Source organism: Rousettus aegyptiacus, unplaced genomic scaffold (assembly GCF_014176215.1).
Source record: "Rousettus aegyptiacus isolate mRouAeg1 unplaced genomic scaffold, mRouAeg1.p scaffold_m13_p_8, whole genome shotgun sequence".
Classification (NCBI taxonomy): Eukaryota; Metazoa; Chordata; class Mammalia; order Chiroptera; family Pteropodidae; genus Rousettus; species Rousettus aegyptiacus.
The window spans coordinates 18,334,274-18,361,637 of NW_023416311.1; the positions used below are offsets into that span (position 1 = coordinate 18,334,274).

The 27,364-nt window shown below is 50.6% G+C and overlaps 3 protein-coding genes across 19 annotated transcripts; 2 read left to right on the forward strand and 1 right to left on the reverse strand.

Annotated features, from left to right (window-relative positions):
- The first annotated feature begins 358 nt into the window (after window positions 1-358).
- SEZ6L2 (seizure related 6 homolog like 2) lies at window positions 359-18,178 on the forward strand. Of its 4 annotated transcripts, XM_016155069.2 has the most exons (19): window positions 392-597; window positions 871-982; window positions 1,886-2,017; window positions 2,704-3,003; window positions 3,358-3,497; window positions 3,758-3,959; window positions 7,935-8,120; window positions 8,752-8,920; window positions 9,562-9,725; window positions 11,491-11,691; window positions 12,127-12,265; window positions 12,981-13,177; window positions 13,309-13,503; window positions 15,313-15,504; window positions 15,588-15,779; window positions 16,299-16,337; window positions 16,484-16,601; window positions 16,724-16,820; window positions 17,274-18,178. In XM_016155069.2, exons 2-19 carry the CDS (start codon window positions 904-906, stop codon window positions 17,301-17,303), a joined length of 2,772 nt encoding a protein of 923 aa, XP_016010555.1. In that variant the 5' UTR covers window positions 392-597; window positions 871-903; the 3' UTR covers window positions 17,304-18,178. The 4 variants fall into 4 exon arrangements, with proteins under 4 accessions (XP_016010554.1, XP_016010553.1, XP_016010556.1 ...); XM_016155068.2 differs by having other exon boundaries at window positions 359-982; XM_016155067.2 differs by having other exon boundaries at window positions 359-982; window positions 1,886-3,003.
- Window positions 18,179-18,976: 798 nt separating this feature from the next.
- Window positions 18,977-24,192, reverse strand: LOC107515855 (putative protein T-ENOL). Of its 14 annotated transcripts, XM_036225321.1 has the most exons (8): window positions 24,081-24,192; window positions 23,453-23,587; window positions 22,530-22,614; window positions 22,101-22,251; window positions 21,808-21,841; window positions 21,557-21,614; window positions 21,251-21,471; window positions 18,977-19,276 (listed from the first exon to the last, which is right to left on the reverse strand). In XM_036225321.1, the coding sequence occupies exons 2-8, from the start codon at window positions 23,503-23,505 to the stop codon at window positions 19,255-19,257; spliced, it is 624 nt and encodes a 207-aa protein (XP_036081214.1). In that variant the 5' UTR covers window positions 23,506-23,587; window positions 24,081-24,192; the 3' UTR covers window positions 18,977-19,254. The 14 variants fall into 14 exon arrangements, with proteins under 14 accessions (XP_036081214.1, XP_016010561.2, XP_036081220.1 ...); XM_016155075.2 differs by lacking the exon at window positions 21,251-21,471; XM_036225327.1 differs by lacking the exon at window positions 21,251-21,471 and having other exon boundaries at window positions 21,557-21,652.
- CDIPT (CDP-diacylglycerol--inositol 3-phosphatidyltransferase) lies at window positions 23,614-27,311 on the forward strand. Its single transcript, XM_016155071.2, has 6 exons — window positions 23,614-24,087; window positions 24,182-24,316; window positions 25,027-25,180; window positions 25,596-25,677; window positions 26,139-26,220; window positions 26,357-27,311. The coding sequence occupies exons 1-6, from the start codon at window positions 24,045-24,047 to the stop codon at window positions 26,500-26,502; spliced, it is 642 nt and encodes a 213-aa protein (XP_016010557.1). The 5' UTR covers window positions 23,614-24,044; the 3' UTR covers window positions 26,503-27,311.
- The last annotated feature ends 53 nt before the right edge of the window (window positions 27,312-27,364 follow it).

Genomic DNA, 27,364 nt, shown 5'->3' on the forward strand with positions numbered 1-27,364 from the left:
CATCACACATGAGCTTTTGTAAAAAGGAAGGGGAAGTCCCACGGGACGTATGGATGTGGGCAGGGGCATTTTGGGGGGCTGAGGAGATGAGAACCCAATCGTGCTGCCCCTCGGTACCCTGGGAATAGGAGATTCAGATTCCAGATGTTGCTGGAATGGCTGGGAGAGGTGCGCGTAATTATAGCTGGGACTAGAGAGTTTCCTTTGCCTCCCCTAGAGGCCGCGGGAGTGAGGATTACGATCCTGGCTCACATTGTTCCTCCTTCCTCCATCTGCACTTCCTCCTCCTCCTGCCCGCCACTCCACCTCCCCCGGCCCCCAAATAATTCGCAGGCCCCTCCCTTCGTCCGTCCCCAGGATCTGACGTGGGCTCGACACCTTTCTCAGCTTCTCCCTCCCGCAGCTCCAGTGCCCGAGCTTCGGCTCTCTCGGTTCCGCAACTCCCTCCCCTCCCCTTCAAGCCCCGCTAGAGCCCAGTAGGGATCTTTCCGATCCTCGATCCCACCCAAGGTCCCTGGAAGCTGTCTTGCCTTTCCCTAGCTGGATTCCAGCTTGGGTTCCAGACAGCCTGGTGGACCCAGGCGCCGGAGCAAGAGGGTAACCCAGGCAACCCGGCCCCTTCGGCCCTCTTGGCTCCACCCCCTGTAGCCGGAGCCGCGCCCCCTCTCCCACAGACCCCGGAGCAGAGAACAGAGGAGACTGGGCAAAGAGGGGTGGGCTCCAGGCGAATCCCAGTCCAGTTCTGCTCCTCCATCCCAAGGGGTGGAGAAATTGTCTTTCTTGCTAACTGCTAGCAGGAAAAATAAATAAATAAATAAAGGTAAAGATAGAAGGAGACCGAGGAAAGGTGACAGCTAGCTTATTTAACAGAGATACAGAGAAGAGAAATCGGTGTGAGTCGCCATGGGGACTCCCAGGGCCCAGCACCCGCCGCCTCCCCAGCTGCTGTTCCTAATTCTGCTGAGCTGCCCCTGGATTCAGGGTAAGGACATGGGAGCGTGGGGGTGGGCCCTGCAAAGGCCCCCAGCGGGGTTATTTACCCTCTTTTCTCTGAACAGTCTGTGCCTTCCGAACTCCTTTGGGAGCAGAGGGGCATGGCTGATGGAGAAGAGGCAAGCCAGGGCTTTCTAGCTTGTACCTGGAGCCCCTAACCCCCAATATAGAGGAAGTGGGGAAATTAGTGAGGGGAGCAGGATCTCAGGGGTTAAATCCAGGAAGGAGGGCTAGGGAAGTTGGGGGGATGTCTGTGGAGGCGGCAGAAACACGCAGAGTACCTGGGTAAGAGATGGAGTGCTGGGAGAGATGCCAGGCACTGTACACACAAATATTCTTAGAGGTATGGACAAAGACAGATGAACAGAGGCACTGCTCAGAGACCAGATATTCAGTCCTCCACTCTGACCCCCAGCCAGACTCCAGAGAGAGACTGCAGAGAGAGAGAGAGAGAGAGAGAGAGAGAGAGAGAGAGAGAGAGGACACCACACTGCAGAGACAGAAATCCAGAGAGAAAGCTGGGCACTGCAGAAGCAAGGGCTGGGAGTGCTGTCAGACCCTCCGCAGAGTTGTGGGGAGAGCATCACCGAGGCTAAAAATGAAGGCAACACCATTGCCCCTTCTCCGTCCTGCTGACGCTGTCCAAGGTTCATTAGAGCCAAGGTGCTCACTGAAGGCCCACATAGCCTGGGGGAAAAGGAAAGAGGAAAGTGGGGAAGCATGAGGGGCAGCGGGGAGTCCCTTTTCTGATCTTGGCTCTCAGGCAAGCCTGAGACTCTGAGCTCCTGCAGGCCCAGCTGACTGAAGAGGGAGAAACAGCTCTGGAAAAGATCTTTCTGGAGAAGCTAGGAGTATGGGGCAGTAGGAGGGCTCATACAATTTCATCTCTTAGGTCTACCCCTGAAGGAGGAGGAGGCACTGCCAGAACCTGGAAGTGAGACCCCCAGGGTAACCTCGGAGGCCTTGGCTGAGCTGCTCCATGGGGCCCTGCTGAGGAGGGGGCCAGAGATGGGCTACCTGCCGGGTGAGGCTCCCAGAATGGCGGGAGGGACACAGAGGCATACGTAGAGACATTAACTCAGGAAGATGGGGAGCCAAGCCAGTGAAATTCAGAGGGAGACAGAGAGAGATGGTTAGAGAGTCAAAATTGAGCATAGACAGAAATATAGAGACAGGATTACAAAGAGACAGAGTCAAACAGAAAAACACAATCAAAGAGAAAGACGGTTGGAAACTCAGAGAACCCGAATCAGAAAAATAGTGGGAGAGAGAAACAAAAAGAGAGAGAAATACAGAGACTAGTAGATCTAGAATCATAAAATCAGAGAGTGATAAGAATACTAATCAGAGAAATAAAGAGTTCCAGAGAGAGCAAAAGAGAGCAAGACAGAGGAGAAGGAAAGGGAAACCAAGAGAGGAGCCATAACTGAATGGAGAGGCAGAGAGAGAGGCTCGAGGAGATTGTCAGAGTGGAAGGGCCTGGCACAGCGGTGGAGAGGGGAAGAGAAGTAGGGGGAAGGTGTCAGGCTGTGGAAGCCTTGGGAGGAGGTCGGGAGTTTGGGTGGGGGAGGTTTAGGTGGGGGGCCTGCATCTTGTGGGGGAGGCCTTTTGGGTTCAGTGGGGAACCCCCAGTTTTCCTCAGTCCTGCTCCCCACCCAAGGCCCACCAATTTGCTCCTTCTGTGCCCTGACTTCCCTTGCACTGTCCCAGGATCTGATCCAGACCCCACACTAGCCACCCCTCCAGCCGGCCAGACTCTTGCAGCGCCCTCGCTGCCACGGGCCACTGAGCCAGGGACAGGGCCTTTGACAACAGCGGTAACCCCTAAGGCTGGTAGGGGGGCAGGCCCCACCGCGCCAGAGCTGCTGACCCCGCCTCCAGGAACTACGGCCCCGCCCCTTCCTGACCCTGCCTCCCCAGGCCTGCCCCTAGGGCCTGAGGGAGAAGAAAAGGAGACCACGACCACCATCATCACCACAACAACTGTCACCACCACAGTGACCAGCCCAGGTGAGGCGATTGAAAGGGAATAGGGTAGTGTCCAAGAGCACGGATGTGGGAGAGGAGGAGGTTATGGGTAGGGGAGAGGTTTCAGGGAAGGTGTGAAAGATGGGGTCTGGGTACAGATGCCAGAGGGACTTCTGCTAATAATAAAGGCTAGCATTTATATACCCTTACTATGTACCTTTCTATGTGTTTTATCCATGTTACAGTTCTGGGCATGGATGGGAGAGGGAGCATTGGATACAGATGGTGAGGGGTGCTGAGGAGAAGATAGACAAGGAAACCACCCCCCAGGGGTGCTTGGCTGGGAGGGCAAGAGCACAGGGATTCAGTCAACCCCAGCCATTTATATCTCCTTAGTTCTGTGTAATAACAACATCTCCGAGGGTGAAGGGCATGTGGAGTCTCCAGATTTAGGGAGCAGCACTAGCCGTACCTTGGGACTCCTGGACTGCACATATAGCATCCATGTCTATCCTGGCTATGGCATTGAGATCCAGGTTAGTGGACTTAAGCGTATTGTGAAACCTTCAAGCCTTTTTCTCTGGGTCCTGGGGTGTGCATAGGTTTGACCTGGGAGCCAGAGAACCTGTTTCTTAACTCAAATGGGCCTGTTTTCTGATGATCACAAAGACTTGGCCAATGTCAGCATGGTGTTTGGACTGCCACATACAGGGGAAAGAAAGGCAAGGGGTGGGGAATTAGGGGGTCACCCACTCTGGTTGATTTGCCCTGGTGGGTCTGGGTCTGGCTTCTTTAGGTGCAGACACTGAACTTGTCTCGGGAGGAAGAACTCCTGGTGCTGGCTGGTGGGGGATCCCCAGGCCTGGCTCCCCAACTCCTAGCTAACTCCTCCATGCTGGGAGAAGGACAAGTCCTTCGGAGTCCAACCAATCGGCTGCTTCTGCACTTCCAGAGCCCACGAGTCCCAAGGGGCAGTGGCTTCAGGATTCACTATCAGGGTGAGGAGTCCGGTGTGCTGGTGGAAGGGCAGGGGCCACACTGGCATGGGGGACATCTCCAGGAACCTTTCAAACACAGGGCAATGGCAGAGGCTTTTCCTCCTGAATAGTGCCCTGGGAGAAGAACCTCAGGGGAGAACCGTACACACTTATCTCACATGCTTGCAGACCGGTACACATGTCCAAGTGGCAATTCATTCATTCACTCAACAAATGTTTATCAAGTGCCCACTTCATACTGGCCCTGTGTTAGCCTTGGAAAAAGGAATGGACAAGCCACATATAAATCTGACTTCAAGGAATTCAGAATCTAGGTAGGGGGTTGGACAAGTAATTATGATGATTATAATTCAATGAGATAAGGACCCATATCCCTATGATGGAGAAAATACAGGCAGAAGAAGCAAATATCAAAGGGACCTAAATTTCTCCTAAGGAATATAGGGACAACTTCTTGGAGGAGGTGATGACTAAGCTGAGCTCTAGAAGATGTGTTAGCTAGGGGAAGGGTGGGAGGGAGAGAGAGAGGAAGGCAGATGTCTAGATGGATGAAAAACCACATTCCAAGACCAAGAGGAGAAAAAATGTGACCCCCCTTAAGGAGCTGAAGTAACTCAATATGGAAGATAGAATTGTCTTAGCTATGTGTCCTGGGACAAGTTACTTAACCTGTCTGTGCCTCACTGCCTCATCTGAAAAATGAGAATTGTAATACTTACCTCATAGTATTATTGGGATGAGCAAATGATTTAATACATGTCAAGTGCTTAAAATAGCATCTGGTACATAGTGAGAGCTCAAAAATATCAGTCATCGCTATTACAGTAAAAGCACAGAAAGGAAGGGGGAAGAAGTAGGCTAAGAGACCACATCAGGAGGTAGGTTGGATTTGGATCATGAAGGATCTTTTCAGCTTTCATAAAGGGTTCGGATTCCCTTTTCCTGCAAGAAAGGTGGAGGGACGTTTTGAATTTTTTAAAGCAGGGTAGTGACAGCCTCAGATTTGTGACCTAGAAAGATCCTGTTGACTTCTCAGGGCAGGAAAGGGTGGTGTATCTGTGTATGACTGCATTCATGAGCATCCACTCACAAGCAACCTACACTTATGTGTATATTCACTCTCCTGTGCATACAGGGAACCTTACCACAGTGCACATATATGTTCTAGCACACATGTGTGCATAAGTCAAGGACCCAACACAGTGTCCTATTCCAGACACTACTGCCTCTCCAAAGTGCCCCTCTATGCTCCTCAGAAACATAGAGGGAACTGTGTTGAGCCAATGACCCCTTCACATCACCTAATGGCCCTGCCTGCTCCCTTATAATTGTGCTGACCCCAGATCCCTTACCCAGAACACATACAACTTATATCCCTTCCTCATACCCTCTCCAGCCTTTCCTGAGGCTTCTGCTCAGGAACCACCCCAGGGACTCATATATGCAAAGTGCAGGTACCCAGTACTATGACTATTAGTGGAGAGACCAGGACTTGGTTGTTGGGGAGCGAGGGCATGCCTTGAGGGCTCAGGGCAGAAGGCGGAACTTCAGATATTACAGAATGGCTCCCTCTTCCTTCTTTAAACAGCCATTTCCCTAGGGCATTGAAAATAGGACTCTCCAGGCTAAGTAGAACATTGGGGAAGTGTGGCTATTGCATAAATCGGCCTTTATTACTTGCCTCAGTCTTTCCTGCTTTGTGGCTTCTCCAGGCACCTTTGGGACTGAAACACTGTTTTAGCCCTCCCCAATCTACCCTAGCTGGGGCCTCTGGTCCAGAGTGGCCTCATTAGCTTCTCTGAAAGGCCAAAGGCTTTACCACACCTCACTCCAAGTCCAGCAATTGTTGTTTCGTTTGCTTCTCACAGCAACCCTGGGTGTCCACTGTCAAATCCATCTCTAAGAAGAAGAAAAAGACTCAAAGATTATATAGATTGCTGAGCTAACTTCATTGTAGTCAGAAGTCAGATCCCCGAGTCCCTAAATCCCATTCATTTATTAATTGAGGCTGGGGGGGGTGGTGACTAATATTTTCCGAGCACTCTCTATATGCTTTGTGTGCTTGTTTGTTTAACTTTAAGGCCAATCCTTGATGATAGGGATTATTATTGCCATTTACAGGGGAGAAGCCCTAGAGGTGAAGTCACCTGCTCAAGGTCATACAGCTAATAAGTCACAGAGTTAGAGCCGGAACTCAGGTCTGCCTGTTTTCAAACCCAGTGCTCTTTGCACTGTTCCGCACTGCCTCTTGGCTGCATCGTTTGATCAGTTAGACCAGGCTTTTAGGAGACAAAATAAATAAGGCCTAGTTCAGTCTCATATGGCAATAGACAGTGGTTAATATGATGATAAAATTATGTGTGCAGGATTGTGTATAGGCAAGAGAGCAGCTAACTCTATTAGAGAGGGGAAGGGTTAGGAAGACTTCCTGGAAGAGATGGCATTTTATTTACTCCTTGAAATAAGAGAAAGAGTAGGAGAGGGCCTTGCAGGTAGCAGGAGTGTGAAAAAACATGGAGGTGAGATCATAAAGAGTCACAAAACTATATTATGTAGGATATATGGGTCATAGGTGCTGAGAACTGGAGCTGGATGTACTGGGCAGGACCCAGCTTGAATATCAATCTAAAGCATTCAGACGTGATTCTATTGGTCATGGAGAGCCATCACAGAGGCTAACATTTATTCAGATCACTGTGTTCTAGAAGGTTGTTTTTATGTCCATCTATCTCAGTAGACTGTGGACCCAAAGAGCAAGGCCTGGGTCTTTTCATCTTCGTGTCCCCAGGACACTGCCAAGGAATTGCTTGTCGAATTTTGAATGTAGACAGAGACCAGTCTCTTACAGACTCACTTAAAGTTAGAGAGTCAGAAAAAGCAAAGCTCAGGCAAGCAGGTATCTCCCAAGGCCTCTGCTTACTGTAGCCTGCCCCTCCTACAACACCCAGCTTTGGTGTACTTCCTGCAGGAAGCCCTTCTTGACGAATCCTACCCAGTCTGAAATAGACATACAGAGCTGTCAGGATCAAGTTCAGAGTCCATCATTTACTACCAAGTCACTTTTTATTTATTTGTTTTATCCCATAGGATTCCACAAGCACTTCAGGTGCTTTCAAAAAAGAATTCAAACAATAAAATTAAATAGAATAAGTAATAAAAAAAAAATAGGTACCGGGTAATGCTTATCAAAGTTGAAAAAATAGAATGTGAATGCACAAACTTCTGTTACTAGAGATGAGCCTCAGTCTGGTTCCGAGCTTCCTAGTAGCTAGTGCAGAAACAGAGATTACACAGTTCTCACAGCAAGAAAGAAGACAAAACAGTTTCTAAAGGAAAGCAAAGCTTTACTGAGCTCTTCACTTTCATTTGGGGAGCACTGAATACTAGGTCTTTAATGCCAAAAGAGTCGAAGTTCCTAAAGGAGTTTCATTTGGTTCCTCCAGATGAAAACTGAAGGTGTAGTGCCACAATGCATCTCAGTGAAGTATAGTCCACTGTGTGTGTAGGGGGAGAAAATGCTCTGAGGCATTTAATAACTTGGAGCCTCATTTTCTGCATATGGAAAATAGGTCACAGTCTTTCTCTGACTACCTCAAAAGCACTGTGTGTACTCACTTTGGAAGCCGAACAACCTCTGCAAATACTATTTGTTATTATTAGAACTGGATGGGGTTCAAAATGGTCAATTGTTTTGCCTGAGGTCATACAGCAAACGAGTGCTAGGGTCCAGAATTTCTTTTAGTCTCAGCTATCTATAAAGTGAGGACCAAAGTGGGTAGATTACAAAGATTTGGGGATATAAGAGATGCTGAAATTACTTCTTCATGAGACAATAGGCCCATGTAAGGACTCCAGTATGGAGCCAGTTTGTGCCCCTAGAGGGTCCTGGAAAGAAGGGAGGAAGTGCTGGGGGACTGGTGAGAGAGGGTGGCATGGGAAAATGAGTCTTTCTTCTCCCCACTTTTCCTGCTCCAGCCTACCTCCTGAGCTGTGGCTTCCCACCCCGGCCGGCCCACGGGGATGTGAGCGTGACGGATTTGCACCCTGGGGGCACTGCTACCTTCCACTGTGATTCAGGCTATCAGCTGCAGGGTGAAGAGACCGTTGTCTGCCTCAATGGTACCCGGCCAGCCTGGAGTGGTGAACCCCCCAGCTGCATCGGTGAGTACCCTGCCATAATAGGAGGGAGCTTCTGTCCTGGGATATTCTATTTTGGGGGTGTCCATCTTTGCGGAACACCCAGGTGGTAAGGGTTTCTACCCTGAAGAGTTGCTATTCTGGTGTCTCCATCTGGAGCTCCTTACACCAAGGGTCTCTATCCTTGGAGTCTCCATCATTCAGGGTGTCTCCATCTGGAGATGTCCCACCTAGAAGGTTTCCATTTGGGGAGTCACTATTCTGGAAGTCTCTTCTTTTGGAGACTCCTCATCTCAGAGGAAACCATTCTTGGGGTCCATATCTGGAGGGTCTCTATCCTGGAGAGTCTTCATCCTGGGGATCCCAACTTGAAGATTTTCCATCTGAGGGCTTCAATTTGGGGGATCCCTCGTAAAGCCCCATCCCAGTGTGTCCACTGGGGAGTCTTCATTTTGGCAGAAAGTGCACCCTGGGGTTTTTCTATTCCAAGGCAGGGTCCCTTACCTGTGTGGTGGCCTATAAAAGGTCCTGTCTTCTTAGGTGAGCCTATAGGGCAGAGGCCATCCTCAGGCCAGGTTTCAGTCAAAGGTGTAAATGCGAAAGCTCTGAAAATGGGAGGACAAATCACCCTAACCTGCTCTTCTTCTGCCCACAGCATCCTGTGGTGGCACCATCCACAATGCTACTCTGGGCCGCATTGTGTCCCCTGAGCCTGGGGGAGCTGCAGGGCCCAACCTCACATGCCGCTGGGTCATCGAAGCAGCTGAAGGACGCCGGCTGCACCTGCACTTCGAAAGGGTCTCACTGGATGAGGACAATGACCGGTGAGGGTCTGGGCCTTGGGTCAGAGGTCCCCACCTCAGGGAAATTGGGAGGCTGTGGTGGGGAATCAGACAGACCTGAGGTGGATCTCAGTTGGGACCTGTGTCAAACACAGGTTAGTCCTTCTCCTTTTTAAGGGAGTATAGCTGTGTAAACTTGGACAAATCACTTAACTTCTCTGCACCTCAGTTTCCTCATCTGCAGAATGGAGATAATAGTACCTCCCTTTCAAGGTTTCTGTGAGGATAAATGCATTTGGATATGTAAAGTGCTTAGAATGGTGCCTAGCACACAGTAAGCAATATAAATGTGTTTGCAATGGTCATCCTCATTATTATCATTCTTTATCTAACAAACTGGTATCTCAGCTCTGCCAGTAGCTGGTATGTGATTTTAGGCAGTTTACTTAATCTTTCTGTGCCTCAATTTCTTCTTCTATAAAATGAGAGAGAAAAATAGTGTCTGACTCAATGGTTCTTGTGAGAATTAAACAAGATAAAATGTGTAAAGGCTAGAAAACTACATGACATATAGTTAATGTTTGAAAATAACACCTATGAAAATAAGTCAGGAGAGCAGGCAAAAGGTAAGACAGCTTCTGAAGGGGAAACTGAGCTCATGGCCACCCTTCTGTCCATCCCAGGCTGATGGTGCGCTCAGGGGGCAGTCCCCTATCCCCAGTGATCTATGACTCTGACATGGATGATGTCCCAGAGCGAGGTCTCATCAGTGATGCTCAGTCCCTCTATGTGGAACTGCTTTCAGAGACACCTGCCAACCCGCTATTGCTAAGCCTCCGATTTGAAGGTAACTGCCTACCCCCTCCCCCCGGACCCCAACTCCTGCACCTTCCCTTCTTCCTGATGCCCAGACATGGTCAAAAACACACACTCTATTTCTGCTCATCTCCATATTTGGATCCCTGAAATCTGACTTGCCTCCACCCCAAAACTACAGGGACGCCTTCATAAAGAACCCTTCTTATTCACTGAGGTGGCCTTTTCTATTTAAGCTTCATATATGGCTGGATCCAGGTACAAAGCCAAGAGACCAGTTACCTTAATCTCTCAGTTCTTTCCTCTGTGTTGGCTTAATTCACAGGCACTCTCTGTGCTGGACCTAGCAGTTCCATCAACTTAGTGACTGACATACCATCAACTTAGTGACTCCATCAGAAAGAGAGAAAGCATACCACTTTACAAAGAGCTTCAGCAAAAATGCCAGGAAATGCTCTCATTGCCCTAGCTGAGGTCATGTGTCTTTTCCTGAGCCAATCACTAGCTAAGGAAAGTTGGCCCCACCTGAACCTCATGGAGTAAAGGGGGGGGGGGGGCGGAGATGTGTGTGCCAAAATTAAAATAGGGGCACTTTTACCTACCAGAAGAAGGGGGATTGGATGTTGGACAGGTAGAAACAAGGAGGTCAGTGATCATGGGAGAACAGGATTTGAGCTTACAGGATAGAGAGAGTTTTAGAAGAGGGAGATTGGGAATTAGCATTTCAGATGAAAGGAAAGGGCCTTACAGGATAGAGAGAGTTTTAGAAGAGGGAGATTGGGAATTAGCATTTCAGGTGAAAGGAACAATGCGAGCCATGGTGAAGAGGTGGAGAAAGGCCTGGTATATTTGGGAAACAATTTCATTGTGGCTGGAGCAGAGGATTTGTGCAAACAGTAGCAGGAGAGAGACAAAGAAAGTGAAATGCTCACAGATGGGAGGGGTTAGTTCCTAGTATAAATCAAAAGAGAAATGGAATTGGCACTGGGCCTCGATAGAATTTGGACATGAAACCTTATCAGCTTAAGTAACAATACAATAGACGGGGAATCTAAAAAATAAATTGCATGTTAGATTCTGAGAGTGTGAAATGAATTCTTATGTTTGAGGCCTGCCTCCATAGTTGTGGACTACTGCTGCTTTGTGAGCTTCAGATTCCTCTTCTGTACCATAGACACCTAAGTCTTACCTTACAGATAGTTTTACAGCTAAGGTATGATCAGGGGGGCAAAAACAAACATGTTTTACAAATGTTCGTTTTCGCTGATCTAGTCCAAAGGAAAAACTCAGTAGCTTTTGCAGCACTTTTGGATTCTAGCCTCAGCATGGATAATCAGGGATTATCAGAATCCAACTGTTTTTTTTTTCAACTGTCATTTTTGAGGAGAGAACACACCTACATGGATCAGTTTTCCAAAGGCAGCCTTTCCTTCCTAGTCCTTTGCAGTTTCCAGTGCCAAGAGTTTCTGCCTGGGAATCAAGCAGTCTGGTTCTGGCACTGCCCTACTGTGTGATATTGGGCAGCTAGCTTTTTGTCTGTGGACCTCAATTTCCTCATCTGTAGAAAGATGGCTAGCCTAGAGGCTTCCTTCCAGAAGCTAACAGAGGTAACAGAGATGTATGAATGAGGAATGTTAGGGTTGTGAAGGAATTGGAAAATGAAAGCTAATCCAAGGGCATTCAATTTTAAACAGCCCACTAAGTAGCCAAACACTTGAATTCAGCCCAAGTCCCCCAGTTTGAGACCCCTTGAGGCCTGTCCTAATGCTTAATTTCTGTGACTGACTCCTTTCTAGCCTTTGAGGAAGATCGCTGCTTTGCCCCCTTCCTGGCACATGGCAATGTTACCACCACGGACCCTGAGTACCGCCCAGGGGCGCTGGCTACCTTCTCGTGCCTGCCAGGATATGCCTTGGAGCCCCCTGGCCCTCCCAATGCCATCGAATGTGTGGATCCCACAGAACCCCACTGGAATGACACAGAGCCAGCCTGCAAGGGTGAGCCCTCCAGATCCCCAGCAAGTCTTCCAGTCTACAGACTACCCCCTGAGCTGGGGATCCTAGGAAGGCCATTCAAGAAGGAGATCAAACCTGGATTTATCCAAACCTAATAAATCCAGGCCTTGGGTAAATCCCTGTCTCTTTCAGAGACTCAGTTTTCTTAGCTAAACAAATTCACAACCCAAATGTCTCCAAGAGCTAGAAGTAGAGTTGAGCTAAGTCATGGATTGGGTGGAGAGTGAACGGGGTTAATTAAGGGCAGTGTTGGGGATTGGGCACAGGAGGACTTGCACAGCAAGACACTGGTGGGTAATAGATAATAGGAAACCTGTGAGGCGGTCTGGTGTAGACAGTTGGGAGTAGTGAGGACTGTGCTGAAACGGAGACTGCTTGTCCACCTGGGTTCTGAATCTGACACCCCCTCTACCCTAGCCATGTGTGGAGGGGAACTGTCAGAGCCAGCTGGTGTGGTCCTCTCTCCGGACTGGCCCCAGAGCTATAGCCCCGGCCAGGACTGCGTGTGGGGCCTGCATGTCCAGGAAGAGAAGCGCATCTTGCTCCAAGTTGAGATGTACGTTTGGGTGCCACAGAGGGTGCAATGGTTATGGGTTCAGCAAAGAGTTTTATAACAACACACCAGCCTGCATTTCGAGCCCAGCTGGCTCCCACATTTACACACGTTTCCATGAATATACGGTCTGATGAAAGAAGTGGCTCCCCATCCCCCCACCACCCCTCAACCCCCCACCCCTGCCGAAGGTTCAGGATGAGGGTGTGGGTTGTTGGGGAGAGCTAGGTACAAATCGCTTATTAGCCAGGCGGCCTTACACAAGTAAATGGGGTAATGCAGCCTTCCTCAGGGCTATTGTGAAAAAGGGTCTCTAGCCTGATGTCTCTCACTCTTCGGCTGTTTCTGAGGCCGCCTCTGGAGCCATTTCCAAACACCCAGACCCAAACCGTTGCATCATCACCAGCACTTAAAATGGGTATGGGTGTGGATGTGGGGAAAATCCAGTGAGCCGATTTGTTATGAGATGGTCATGTAACTGGACAGAAGAGGGGTGGGCGTGGCCCTAAAGCAGGCCCGTAGGCGGGGCGTAGAGTGGGAGGCGTGGAGAGACCCGCGTCGAGAAGCCCAGAATTGGTCAAAACTGAGGCGGGGCCAGAACTTGGGGTAAGGGACTGTGGGGCGGGACTGGAGAATAGGCAATGTTACTAATAAATTGAGCTAGGGATTGGGCAGAACCGGATCGTAGCCTAGCCCCCATATCTGCTACTCCTTGCAGCTTGAACGTGCGCGAAGGGGACATGCTAACACTATTTGATGGGGACGGTCCCAGCACCCGAGTCCTGGCCCAGCTGCGGGGACCTCAACCGCGCCGCCGCCTCCTCTCCTCTGGGCCCGACCTCACGCTGCAGTTCCAGGCTCCGCCGGGACCCCCAAACCCGGGCCTTGGCCAGGGCTTCGTTTTGCACTTCAAAGGTACCGGGGTCTAGGGTCCCGAGATGGGCAGGGGTCCGCGAGGCCAGAGTTCGCAGGAGCGAGACCCCCGAGGCTAGAAGGGCGCCCTGAGTCGCAGGACATCCTCCAAACTCGCTGTCTCTCCCCTGCAGAGGTCCCGAGGAACGACACGTGCCCCGAATTGCCACCTCCTGAGTGGGGCTGGAGGACAGCTTCCCACGGGGACCTGATCCGGGGCACGGTGCTTACTTACCAGTGCGAGCCTGGTTACGAGCTGCTCGGCTCCGACATTCTCACCTGCCAGTGGGACCTGTCCTGGAGCGCTGCGCCGCCCGCCTGCCAAAAGAGTGAGCCTGGACTCAGCCCCAATCCTTTCATGGCTCCGCCCCTGCCCTCAGGGTTTCGCCGCTTCGCTTGGCCCCCGCCCATTCCCCTCTGCGCCCGGCCTCCGTCCCTTCTTGTCCTGTCGGGGTTCCATCCCTTCGCTCTGGGTCAGCCTGGATCTTCCTCAGGCCCCGCCTCTATCCCCTTTGGGGTCCACTCCTTTGCTCCTCGGTGTCCCCAAACTGTCCCCTCGGGGCCTCACTCTTATTTCCTCCGGGCCGCGTCCCTCTCTCTTGCACTGTTCTGGGCTTTTCCTCAGCATTTCGTGGCCCCACCTCTGCCCTGTCTGAGCTCCATCTCTCCTCCGCCCGGCCCCATCAAGTATCTGCTGCGCTTTCTGTTCTAGGTCCGCGCCAGGCCCTCGGTTCCTAAACCGTGACATTACAGGGAGTCAGTTTGCTAGGGCCTAGGCAGTCATTGAAGCCCCATCCTGGATTGGGGTTGAGGTTATGTGGCGGGCTTGGGGCCCCTCCCTACCCTGATGGAGGGAAGGGGACAGACAGATAGTTAAACAACTCAGTATATTAGAGTGGTGACCACAAGGTACTTAATGTCTCTGAGCCTTGGCTTCCTCATTGGTGAAGTAGGAATAGGGGGTTGTGAAGAGCAAATGAAAAGTTTTCCACACAGTACCTGGTGCTCTTTAACAGCGAGTAATTAGTAGCTGCTATAAGTATGAAGGACTGTGGGAAGAAGGGCAAGCAGGAGATTTCACAGAGGAGGTGGCATTTAAAGGAGCTGGGAGTTTTTATCTTTTAGAAAAGCAGAAAGAGGTGGCATCTTGTCACTTTCTCCCAATTTGGGGAAGCCTGCTACAAGGATAGGGGATTGTAGGTCTTGCACCTGGCCCCTGGAGGCAGTGGTGGGGCCAGTGAGCATAAAAGTCTCAGGAAGCCAAATTTGAGTTGAACACAGGAAAACTTTCAGGTTGACACAACTCCCTATCTCTGAGAGGATTCATAGGCTGTCCAATCTGGACAGGGGCAGGGACAGGAAGGGATGGAGGCAGGGCCCAGAAAGGCTAGGGTCTGGCTCAGCTGCCCCAGACTCAGGAGGGAACCTGCCTAAAGCAGCACATTCAGCCTGAAACTGAGTTGAGACCCAAACCTCTGAATCTCAGCCCAGTACTCTGCAGCTGAGACCCTGAGTGGTTCTAGCTCTGCCATTCCCTGTCTGAGTGACTGTGGGCCAGTCATTTACTGCCTTGAGCTCTGGGCCCCGAAGCAGATGACAGCGACATCAACTTCTTGGGATCATCAGGGTATATGATATTGTGTTTGTAAAACATGTAGCAAGATGCCTTGCACAGGTCTATATATGGCTATGATTGTGACTCATCCACAACAAAGGTGTAACCGTAAACTCAAACACCTGCAGGGGCTGGGCAGGCACTACTGGTGAACCAAATGGTCTGGGAATGATGGGAATGAGGGGGAAAGGAGGGCTGGACCCCTCTAAAGAGGGCAACTGCTGTTCTGCTAGTGATCTGCCATGCGGCTCTGACACTGCTGGGATGTGGTTACTATGCTCTGGTACAGTGGTTAAATATTTAAAATTTTACCCTAGTGGGGGCCTGGGTTGCCCCAATCACTCTGCTTCCCTGAAGAAGCCTGAAATGTAAAATGAATTGAATTTTAAGTTTTTCTAACTCCTACTCTGTTCATTCTGAGGAAATAGTGGGAAGTAATGGGTTCAGGCCTCTCCCATCCCTAAGCTTCTTGGGAGATCTTTTACAGCCCTACCTCCCCCTGACCTTGCCTGCCTGCCAACAGTCATGACTTGTGCTGACCCTGGTGAGATCACCAATGGGCATCGTACCACCTCAGACGCTGGCTTCCCTGTTGGCTCCCATGTCCAGTACCGCTGTCTGCCAGGGTACAGCCTGGAGGGGGCGTCTGTACTCACCTGCTACAGCCGGGATACAGGCACACCCAAGTGGAGTGACCGGGTCCCCAAGTGCGCCTGTGAGTCTGGGGACACCTGGGAAGGGTAGCTGGGTGGCCTGCTCAGCAGTGCAGCTGGCACATGACTGACATGTTCCCTGCAGTGAAGTACGAGCCATGCCTGAACCCCGGGGTGCCAGAGAATGGCTATCAGACATTGTACAAGCATCACTACCAGGCGGGCGAGTCTCTGCGCTTTTTCTGCTATGAAGGCTTTGAGCTCATTGGCGAGGTCACCATCACCTGTGTGCCTGGTCACCCCTCTCAGTGGACCAGCCAACCCCCACTCTGCAAAGGTGCCTGGGAAGACAGGGCAGGAGGGGGGGCACGGCAGTGTCTGTGGAGTGACAGGGCCAAGAAATTCAGGTAGCCTATTTGAGACCAATGGTAACCTTGCCAAGCTCCCCAATCACCTCCCATGGATTCTCATCCTTAAGGGTATATCCAGAAGTCCTGGAGAAGTTCAAGGTCATGGAATTATCCTAAGGGATGTAGTAGAAGGGGCTTTGGTTTGGAAGTCCCTTGCCCTCTGGATAAGTCTGTTCCCCTATTTTTGACAAATTCTACAGACCTAATTGATTTAGACTCCCCAGAGTTAGGAACCCTGAAATTTTAGGGATCTGCAGAAGGAGAAAGAAGGCCCTGCCCTGACTCCTCCTCCCCTGACCCCAACAAGGGAAGGATAAAGTTTAGGTAACGCAGAGGACAGAGAATATCAGGCTATCCAGCCCAGCCCCACTGGGCTCCCGAACCTCTACCCAGCCTCCTTCCCTCCCTGGCTCAGACCCCGTCCCCTCCCCCTCCTCTCCCTGCAGTGGCCTATGAGGAGCTCCAGGACAACCGAAAACTGGAAGGTCAGTGAGGGCACAGGTGGAGACCCAGGCATGGCCGAATCGGGAGGGCAAGGCAGAGGCTGGGGGCAGGAGGCCTGGCCCCAGAGGGGTGAGGCCCAGGGTTCAGGGCCCAGCCCCAGCTCACTGGCCTCTCCTCCTTCCCTCAGTGACCCAGACCACGGACCCATCACGGCAGCTGGAGGGTGGGAACCTCGCCTTGGCTATTCTGCTGCCCCTAGGCTTGGTAATTGTCCTCGGCAGTGGTGTTTACATATACTACACCAAGTAAGTACCATACTCAGGGAGCTGCGGGACAGGGCAGACATCCTGCCTGCCTGTTCCAGCCTGGGTGAGGCGGGGTTAGGAGCTCACCTCTTGATAAGCCTCTCTATCTCTTCCCTTTCCAGGCTGCAGGGAAAATCTCTCTTTGGCTTCTCAGGCTCCCATTCCTACAGTCCCATCACTGTGGAGTCAGACTTCAGCAATCCACTCTATGAAGCTGGGGTGAGTCCTTCCCCTACCCCTGGAGTACCACATCTCTAAGCTTCCCCAGGACTCCATCCATACCTCCTGTTAAGGTCTCTGTGATATCTGTCTTGAGAATTTCAAAGGCCACATCAATGAACAAAGCAAGTCAGGTGTAAATAACAAGGAGTGGTGAGGACTATGGCTAATTGAATTTGTGCCCCATCTAGTTTATAGTAGAAATAGGCCCAACCGACAGATTGTTCAAGACAATCCAGAAATTCATATTTTTATGTGATTTTAAGATACTGTAGGATGAACCAAACATATCCATTGGCCAGATTCAGCCCCATTCTCACCTCCTGGCCCCAAAACCACTAGTGAATTTACTCTAAAAACCTAGTCTTTCTCCTTCCTTGTGGACTCTCCTATTTGGTTGCCTCCTCCACCCCCACCCCACTCCAGCAATTGATTCCATCTCTCTGTCTCCAGGATACACGGGAGTATGAAGTCTCCATCTGAACCCCAAGACTAAGGCTGCAGGACCCAAGACGCCCCTCCCCTCCTCATTCTGGGCAGGGGGGAGTGCAGGACCCAGTCCCTGGCTCCTTTCCTCCTTGCTGTGTAAATAGTCTCCTGGTCCTACAAGAGGGCTGTGATGGCCCTGGGGACCCTAGAGTAAATAAACCAGCATCCTGCCGCCCAAAGCCTCCTCTTCTCAGTTGCCAAACAAAGGGCCTACCCCACCCCACCTTACTGGCTTTTGGACCCTGGCAGAACTCAGCTTCCTTTCAATTCCTGGACCCCTCCAGCCCAGGGTACCCCACAAGGACTGCCCCGAGAGGTCTGCTGTTCCCCTGGCCATGAAGGCTCTGGCCCCAGGCCTTAACCCCTGGGCCTTGGAGGGTCAGAAGAAGACAGATGAAATGGAGAGCGGAGACAAAGCCCTTACCCCCTTCCTGCCATCTTCCCAACCCACAATCTCTCCACTTTTGCTTCTGGATTTTTGTTTTTGAGCAATAAACAGAAAATCACCATTCGCAATTGGGCTGGTGAGGGATGGGAAGGTAGGTCACCAAGTGTTGGAGATGATGATGGCAGCCTCTCTAGAGGGCTTGGGAAAGGGGAACAATTTGGAAAAATGATGGCAATATCAAGGGCTCGAAAAGCCTGGCTTTAGGGTCAGGTTCTGTGGAGGACCTCCTGGGACAAGCCCCCTCTGAGCCTCAGCTCTCTCTCCAGCATGACATTTCTAGCCACCTCTCCTCTGGCCTCGTTTTTGGGCAGAAAGCAAATAGCACTCAATTTGTTTCATGACCAGTTTACCTAAAATTCAACCCCTTTTAGAGAATTTTTGTATCTATCCGAGTGTACCATCTTTTTATTCCCCCAACCTTTTTGGCATTAAAGTGTATCTGCTGTTGCAGGTCTACCAAGTATTGGTCATATTTGCAGTGTTTCAAAAACTATGAGCTTCTTTTGTATCCTATAAGTGTCCTTTTCTACTTTACATACTTTTGAACATTACAAGGAATTTATAGCCTGTTTGTCTAAAGAGGTTTTTCTCCAAATTGAACTTTACTTAGCTAAAAATTTATATTTAAATACAATTGAACATTCAGGATACTGAAATACTCAAAAGGAGGTTAGATTTTAGGAGAATATGAGGCAAATTGGTCTTGATAATAGTCTGTTTCGAGGCGTTTATTCTGTGCCAGGCATTGTGCTAAGCACTTTGTATGCATTATGTTTTTAACTCTCACAAGGATCCTGTGAGGCAGAGACAATATTCCCATTTTCAGAGAGAAAACAGGCTCAGATGAACTGACTTCCTTAGGAAGCTACAAATAAGTAGCCAGACTGGGATGTAAATGCAAACTCCACAAAACCTACCTATGGCATTGCCTTCTGGCTAGTAATAGACATGATATAATTCCATAGGCATGAGACCCCAAAGCAGAGGGGAGACCTCAGCACTGATGTTGGTGGCAGAAATGGCACCTCAGAAGCAAGGGTGGACACTCTCAGATACCAAAGGCCTAGACCTTAAGGTGCTAAAATGCGGCTAGGAGGCCGGGTTGGGATCCATGAGGTCACCTCTGCCAGCAGGCTGATTCATAACTGGGGGTGGGGCGGGGGAGGGAAGGACACTTCTCCCACATCTCCATGCCAGAGAAATCACGCCAGCGCACTGCTTGAGTTGAGAGGAGGGAAGGATCTCTGTCTCTTTATTAAAGCCTTGGATTTCTGGTGGTATCTTTGCCAGCTGAGGGTAAAAAGGTGTGTGATGGTTTCAGAACACTTTGGAGGCTTCAGAGGTGATGCTGCTCATGACCAGGAGTCCTCGCCCAAACTGAAGTGATTAATGAGTTGTCGAAGAGGAGCTCTGAAGCATGTTCTAAAGATATAGGATTGGGGAGTGCATGAGAGGCCAAGAGCAGCACTGAAGAGGGTTGGGATCATCCTCCAGATGTCAAACTGCTAGGCAGAGCTCCCTAGAAGAGAAAAAGAGCCTTTGACTCTTTAGACCCAAGGCTTATATCTTTTTATCCTTCCACTCTTCTTCATCTATCCAACCAACCCCTATCTCCTACCCATCTATTTATCCGTCATTTTCCATCGATCCATCTCTCTATCCATCCACACATCTACCTACCATTCCCCATCCATCTATCCCTCATTCATCCACCACTCACTCATCTACCATCTAATCATTCACCCACCCACCCACCCCCAATTTAAAGTTCTTGGAGGCAGGGACTCTATTTTGTTCACTTCTATACTCCAGTCACTAGAGCAGTGCTGGTATATAGTAAGTGCTTACTAAACATTCAGTGAACTTATCTATCCATACATTTGCCCATTTATCTATCCCCAATCCAGTCATGCATTCCCCATCCAATATTTTTGACTGCCTACAATGCCCTACAATTCAAGGGGCAATTCAAAGATCTGTAAGTTTCCATGTTCTTTCTTGAGAAGATGAAGGAAAAGTTTCTTGGGACCAGAGGGGCTGGCAGGTGGATGAGGGGATGTTTAGTTAGCTCATAATGAAGTCCTCAATCAAGTACCATTTGGAAAGGAGAGATAAACCAGTATGGGCAGGTAGGGCCCTCACAGGGTGTTTACCCAAGGCTCCCATTTGACATATGGGGAAAGGGAAGCATCTTACAGAAGACTATCAAGTGAATTAGCTATTCAGGCCTGGGGCTTTTGTGCTACTTCAAGCTGCTTCCAACACCAAAGCCTAATTTAGAGAGATCAAATGTCCCAAAGCTACTAGAAGGTCAGTTCTATGAGGACAAGAACAGTGGCTTGTCATCTGTATTTGCCTCTGGTCTTGGTTACCAACATTTGAAGGAGCAGCCTCTTGACTATCCCCATGGTCTGCTGGACCTGACACATAATAGACACTCAAAAATATTCTGACTATCAGTTCCTTCTCTACCTTCTTCATGAACCCCATTCTCCTCCTCTGCATACCCCTTACAAGGAGAGGTTCTCTAGGGCTCTAACTTCAGAGCACTCTTCTTTCTTACTCGGCACAAATCCCCCAAAGGCAACCGCACACCCTTCAACTTCTAACTCTCTCCTAGATCAGATCTCTATCACCGGCCCAGACCATTCCAGTGAGTTTGAAGCTGTATTTCCAACTGTCTACAGAGTATTTCCACCTGGAGTTCAAATGGGTGCCTCAACCCCAATCTGTCCAAAGGTGGGTGGATATCTGCCATGCTCCAGAAAGAATTAGAAGGCTGGCATGACTGAGAGTGGGGAAAACCAGGAGAGCAGTTCTGGGCAATGAGGTCTGAGAGACAGTGGGGTGGGGGAGGAGAGAGATCAAGTAGGACCTTGTAATTATTGAATGACTTTGACTTTTACTCTGAAATGTGTAACTATTATAACTATTATAGAGTTTTAAGGAGAAACATGGCATCATCAGACTCAGGTTACACAAGCCGGAAAGCCAGGAGTCATCTGATTCCTGCTTCCCACCCCCCTACCATTTCTAATCAATGACCAAACTCAGTCTTCCTGGTTTTTATTTCTTATATCTACCCCTGCTGTCATCTCTACCATTACTGTGACAAATCAGGACATAATCACCTCTAGCTTAGTCTCTTGGAATAATTCCTAACTGGCCTCCCTGCCTCTCTCCCCTTTCCGGTTCACTCTCCCCATTGACCACCAGAGTGACTGATCTAAAATTCCAACCTCCCTTGCTCAAAACTCTTCAATGACTCCTCAGCTAGGAAAACGTCTATGGATCTCAATAAGGCACACATGAGGTTTCTTGATTAGTCCCTGGCTATCGCCTCTGCATAGTCCACCAGTTAAACTGCTTCTGGTCCTGCCCCTCTCCCCTGCCCTAAGAACACACACACATACACTCACACTCACTCTACTGAGACTAACCTCTCTGAGCCTTTGCTCAAGCAAGCCCTGCCACTTGGAATACCACTACCAACCTGTTTTTTTCCCGGAAAATTCTTTCTGTAGGTACTCCATGGTTCCTTTCCTTTCTGTCCCAATTGAGGCTAGGATAAGTGCTCTTCCTGCTGTTTCCATTTCTGTTATGGGCACTCATCCATTTTATATTGTAATTGGCCATTAACTTGACTGGTGCCACACTAAATTGTGAACTCTTCAAGGACAGAGACTGTATCATTTCTTTCTGTGTCCTAAGTTCCTAAATTAAGGACTGGCATATCATGGAAACTTTAAATGTTTGGTTAATACTGAATGGTCTTGTCATCCAGAGACTCAGTACATACCTTGTCACGAGGGGATGGCAGGAGGTGTGCTTTGGTATGGGTACGGTTTCTGTCAGAGCTAGAGATGGCAGAAGGGATAGGGGAGGGCTGATAACTCTGAATTTGAGGGTCAGAACAGAATACAATATGACTAACACGGTTTAAAAAATCCCACTACCCTGATGGGATATTGTCAAACCCCTGCCCTCTCCCCTACAGGCTCCTCATCTTTATCCCAGGACAAAGGGCATCTCCCTTGAAGCCTCACTTACCGGGTGTCAGTGCCTCGGGTCTTGGTGAAGAATACTGAAAGTAGAGGCCCCAAAGAAATTACTATCCCCATAGCCAGAAAGAGATGTGGCTATGGAGGAAGGGGCTGATTCCTGGCGAGCAGTGAGGAGTGGGCACTGGGTTAGTGGGTGGGGGGCACTCACAGTCAAGTTTGAGATGGGGGAGATAGGCACAGACAGCTGGAGAGGTCAGCTATGGTTAAGAGGGAATCAGGGACTTGAACTAGAGAGATGGAAGGGTCTCTGAACACAGTGGCCCTGGAGTGGGGGGTTACCGTGTTTGGATATCTGAGTCCCTCGGTCTTGTGTCTGTTTTTCTTTAGTGGGCACGGGGTTCATGTGGTAGCCAGCGATAAACAAGGCCTCATTGGTGAGTTCTGTGCTGATCCGGGTCAAGAATTCCTCAGAACGGGATAATGAAGCCTTCTGGGAAAGGAAAAGTCAGAGGAGTTCAGCCTGGGAGTACCTACATGGGCGTCCTGGGTCTGGGGGCTCCCAGGCTGGGGGCTCTGGATCTAAGGAGTCTGGTATTGAAGGGCCGGACTTTGAGATTTGGCCTAGAAGGCCCTGTAAGGCAGGGGGCCTCAGGGCCTAGTTCTGGAAGTTATGGGCTCAAGGTTGAGTCTGGAATCTCAAGGCAGGAGGTCTCCCAACCCCAGAACCTCTCTGCAGTTCTGCAGTCTCAGAACCGCTCCGATGCTCACCGAACCTCCACCGAAGGATGTTGTGGCTTGGGACAGTCGGCTGCACTTTTTCTCCTCATTCCTTGTAGTAGGGCATTCCATCTCCCTAGGAAGAGTTGAAGCCTTTGTTAGGTCGAAACCAGTCTACTTCCCTCAAACTCATCCCAATACCATTCTGGGGGCCCAGATTTAAACGGGGCTTTTAGATAAACTATCCTGCTGTCTCACAAAAATCATCGCCTTAAGTCTTCCTGGGGGAAGCAGTGGGGCGGGACGTCCCATAATAGTCCCTACCCCCGCTTCGCTCAGGGGGCCTCTTTTCTTCTTCCCACCCAAGGCCCTTCCCAAGACAAGGCAGTCAACTTGCCGCCCCCGACCTGGTAGATGGGTTGAAATCTTAGGCTACTCGGCAGGAGGGGAGACAGGGAGGTCTAAGGGGTCCCTATCATAGGTCGCAGGACACGGGGAGTTGGAGTTGGGGAGGAAGGTAGAAAAGAGGGGGACCAGGGGCTGCGCCGCTACCCGTTGCTATAAACCTTTGGTGACAGTGGAGGTTCCACGGCCCCGTTACCAGGACATTAGGGATTCTAGAACCAAAGGCTTGAAGTGGGGGAGGGAAGCATATTCCCAAGTCTCACTTGTTCCTCCGGCCTCATCCATCGCTCACCATCAGGGGTCTGGTTGGGGGAGGTGACTCCAAAGACTGAGGCTGCAGAAACTTGGGAGGACCCCGTAGGGTGGAGCCTGGGACCTAATTCTCCTACCACTAGGGGCACGCAAGGAGCAACTACAGCCTAATCCGCCCTTCAGCCTCTCTAGCCGTCAGCTCGTAGCCTGGAGCCTGCGAGAGCCAATTAGGCCCGAGAGAGGGGGCGGGGAAGAAAAAAAAATGTGGACTGTACTAAATAACCTTGCCTCGCGGGGAGGGAGGAATCTTTTCTTACCTTTGTTTCCAGAAAGTCACACCTTCCGCAAAAAGGAAAGTAGAGATATTCATCTAGGCTTCCTTCTCCTTTGACCTCTCCTCTTCTGTTCCTTCCTTTGCTTGGCATCGATGCTTCTTTACCTCTTTTCTTCTTCTGTGCTTTGGTACGAGCCAATGGAAGGGGTCGAGGGAGGAAAAGGAAAAGGAAGCGGGCGGGTCTTAAAGGGGCCGCAGCCATTTTTTTAAGCCTCTTTTTCCCTTCCTCAAATTTCGCAAGCGCGAGCGCAGAAGAGTAGGTTCCCGGAAGCACAGCACAGCTGCAGCAGCAGGGGCCGCATCTGGAGGCTGCAGTGCCAGAGGGGCGGGCAAAGGCGAGGATCTGCCCATAGGAAGGACGGGGCTTGTGCGCCCCTCGCACCCGGCGCACATCTGGGGCGGCCCATGCTCCGGCCTTCAGCGAGCTTTAACATCTGGGGCCAGGAGGGAGCAGCCGGGTCCTGCGCGCAGTTGGCGCGGCAGATGCGCTGGGCCGGAAGGTGAGGCCGTGCGGCGGGGCTGGGACAGAGCTGGCACCTCCGGATCGGGCCCGGGGTGGCAAGGGGGCCGCCGCGATGCCAAGCGAAAATATCTTCCTGTTTGTGCCTAACCTCATCGGTGAGTGCTGCCTGCGGCTCCGGGCCAAACGGGAGGGCAAGGCACCTTTGGCAGGCTCCCTCATCCTGCCTTGTGTCTCCCGTCTCATCCCAAGGTTATGCCCGGATTGTCTTCGCCATCATTTCTTTCTACTTCATGCCCTGCTGCCCCCTCACGGCCTCCTCCTTCTACCTGCTCAGCGGACTTCTGGACGCTTTCGATGGACACGCCGCTCGAATGCTTAATCAAGGTGACAGACATCTTCCTGACAGTCTTGAGACACAAAACCCGCTGCCCCCTTTTCCTGCCTCCTCGGGACTTCAGGGAGGGTGTATTCGGGAATTACAGGGCTCCATCATTCCCATCTGTACAAAGTAGAATAGAATGGCCTGGTTTTGTAGTAGAAGGGAGTTAAGCTAGCTGTTAAGAAGAACCCCACTGATAGGAATATGTAATAGCAAGACTGGACATCGCAGTGCTGGTGGTCTCTGAATTAATATCCATTCAACTCATGTTTACTGGATGTCTACTGTGTGCCAGGCATTGCAATCTCGATTCTAGAAGGCATGTGTAGTGGAGGTTGGAAAGAAAAAAGGGTTGGCTTCCGGAGGTTTGAATCTGTACTCTAGACCCACTCCAAGACTTCCTGTAAGATTTCAGATCTCCTTGTTTTGAGACCTGGACCCTGGGTTCTGGGATTGATGGGTTGTAAACTAGCTTTCTGACCCGTCTTCCACTATCTCTCCACACTCCCATGCCTTCTCATTTCATGACATAGTGACCTTTGCCCATTGACCTCACAGTCCATGGAGAGCAGCCTGTTTTCCGTCCCAGGCAGCAGATGGTGGACCTTTTCCATCTTGTAGACTCTGCATCAGAGTGGTACACCAAATATGGCCCCTGTCCTAGGTCCACTGCCCCGTAACAGCCCCTTCCCAACTAATAGTCCCCATTTTTCAGGGACCCGATTTGGGGCCATGCTGGACATGCTGACAGACCGCTGCTCCACCATGTGTCTGCTGGTCAACCTGGCCCTGCTGTACCCTCGCGCCACCCTTCTATTCCAACTCAGCATGAGCTTGGATGTGGCCAGCCACTGGCTGCACCTCCACAGGTCTGCGATTCCAGGGGTGTTAACCAGCTGAAGACGATGCTACAGTGGGGTGGGGTGAGACCGTATGGGAGAGTACCTGGGATAGCTCTGGCTTCTTGGGAGGTCTCCTTTTTAATCAGCTTCAGTCCTGTTTACAGTTGGATTAAGCAATATGGAAAAGTCTTGTGACTGGATATTCAGGGATTCCAAATAAATAACAGCTCTTGGGAAAGGGCATGGGGGCTTTGAATGTGGCATTTGAGTCCTGACTGTCCCCAACTAGGCTTTGGGCAAGAGCATGGTTCTCAGCCGGACCCCTGTTTTTCATCTGTGCAATAGAGGCAATCCCCAGTACCTACCTAGTGGGGGTTGCTATAAGGATTCGATAGTGTCAGTGGTAAAGAACACTCATGGATCGCCTCACTTTCTCCCCAAGTTCTGTGATCCGAGGCAGTGAAAGTCACAAGATGATTGACCTGTCTGGAAATCCAGTGCTTCGCATCTACTACACCTCCAGGGTGAGCATTTCCTGCCCCTCCCTTATTTACTCAGCTTGTGCCAAGTCGTGGACTGTGCCCTTTTCCGGGGTTGGAAGAGGGCACAAGCACAAAGGACGGACAGCCATCTTGGGAGGAGAGGCCTATGAGCTGACTTATGAAGGAGGGTCGGATTAGTTGGGAGGGCCTGTTTGAATTGCTCTAGGCAGTAAAGGGGGCAGGAGCCCAGGTGTACTTAGGAGGGGAGAGACGCCAGGTTTACCCATGAGGAGTATGGACTTTATTCTGAGAGGAGAGGTAGCCTCTGAAAGGATTTTTAAAGAGACAACTACTATGCTGAGATTGCTCTTTCCTCCCACCACCACATCACCCTTATTTCCCCAGCATCATTCCTCCCAGCTACCCATCCTGTCCCTTAGTGGTAGGGGGGAATCACACTTCTCCACCCCCTTGTCTAAGCAGTCTTATTGTTGTTTGCGCAGGCTGCCCTGTTTACCCTGTGTGCTGGAAATGAGCTCTTCTACTGCCTCCTCTACCTGTTCAGTTTCTCCGAGGGACCTTTAGGTAGGAGATGAGGGGTGGGGCTGGAGGGTAAGAGGGGGTACTGGCCTGCCCAGGGAGATGAAGGCTGTGGAAGGTTGGGCCCCCTCCCCCACCCGCACCCCATTTTCTCAGTATCGCCCTTGCTTTCTTCCTACAGTTGGCTCTGTGGGCCTTTTCCGAATGGGCCTCTGGATCACTGCTCCTATCTCCTTGCTCAAGTCCCTCATCAGTGTCATCCACCTGATTACAGCTGCCCGAAACATGGCTGCCCTGGATGCAGCAGATCGTGCCAAGAAGAAGTGACTCTAAAACTTCTATCCCTGACTACCCACCTGCCCTGGGAGCCTCACTGTGCTATGCAGCTCCCCTCTCCCTCTGAGGAGGTCCAGGCTCAAGTCTGGGTCACTGGGAAGGGGGTCAGTCTCTTTGATGATGTCGTATTCTCCATAATCCTGAAAGCCAGTTAGTCCCCTTTGATCCCCAAGGACCTGGACTCCAAGTCAGGAAAGATGCTCAGGAGCCCCCACCCACATGGGTGTGCTTCTGGGGCACCAAGAGGCCTGTCTGAAGACTGGCCATTGTCATACCTGCTGGTTCAGCCCTGGGGTCTGGCTTGGCCTGAGACTTTAGGGACACTTGAGTGAGGGGGATGGGGTATGGGCCAGGTTTCCCAAAAAGCAGGGTCAGACCTCTGCCCCCAGCCAGAGGAAGCCTGCAGGTACTATGGCCAGGAGAGACGGAGCCATCTAGATCTCTCCCCATTGTGGTGTCCTCTGTCTGATCTATCATAGCTCTGAAAGCCTCAATAATAAAGATGGGGCTTCACTGTCCGGGACTTGCTTTTCTTTGAAATACTCCTGGACCGGGGCCTGGGTTGAGGGGAGCTTGGGGAAGAAAGAAGATCCATCTGGATGTTTTTCCTGTAGTGTTTACGGGCTGACTCCCTCCTGTCACTCCACAGTGACCTCAGAGGCCCTCCCTGCCACCCAAGCTCATGCCATGTCTCTTGTCCACCTGCTTTATTTGTTTTATGACACCGTCACTAGCTGTCTACATTTATGTGTATACCTAATATTATCTATGCCCACTAGAATATAAACTCCACGAGGGCACTTACTTGTTCTTCTCTATCCCTTCGCACAATGAAGATTATCCTTAACCTGGC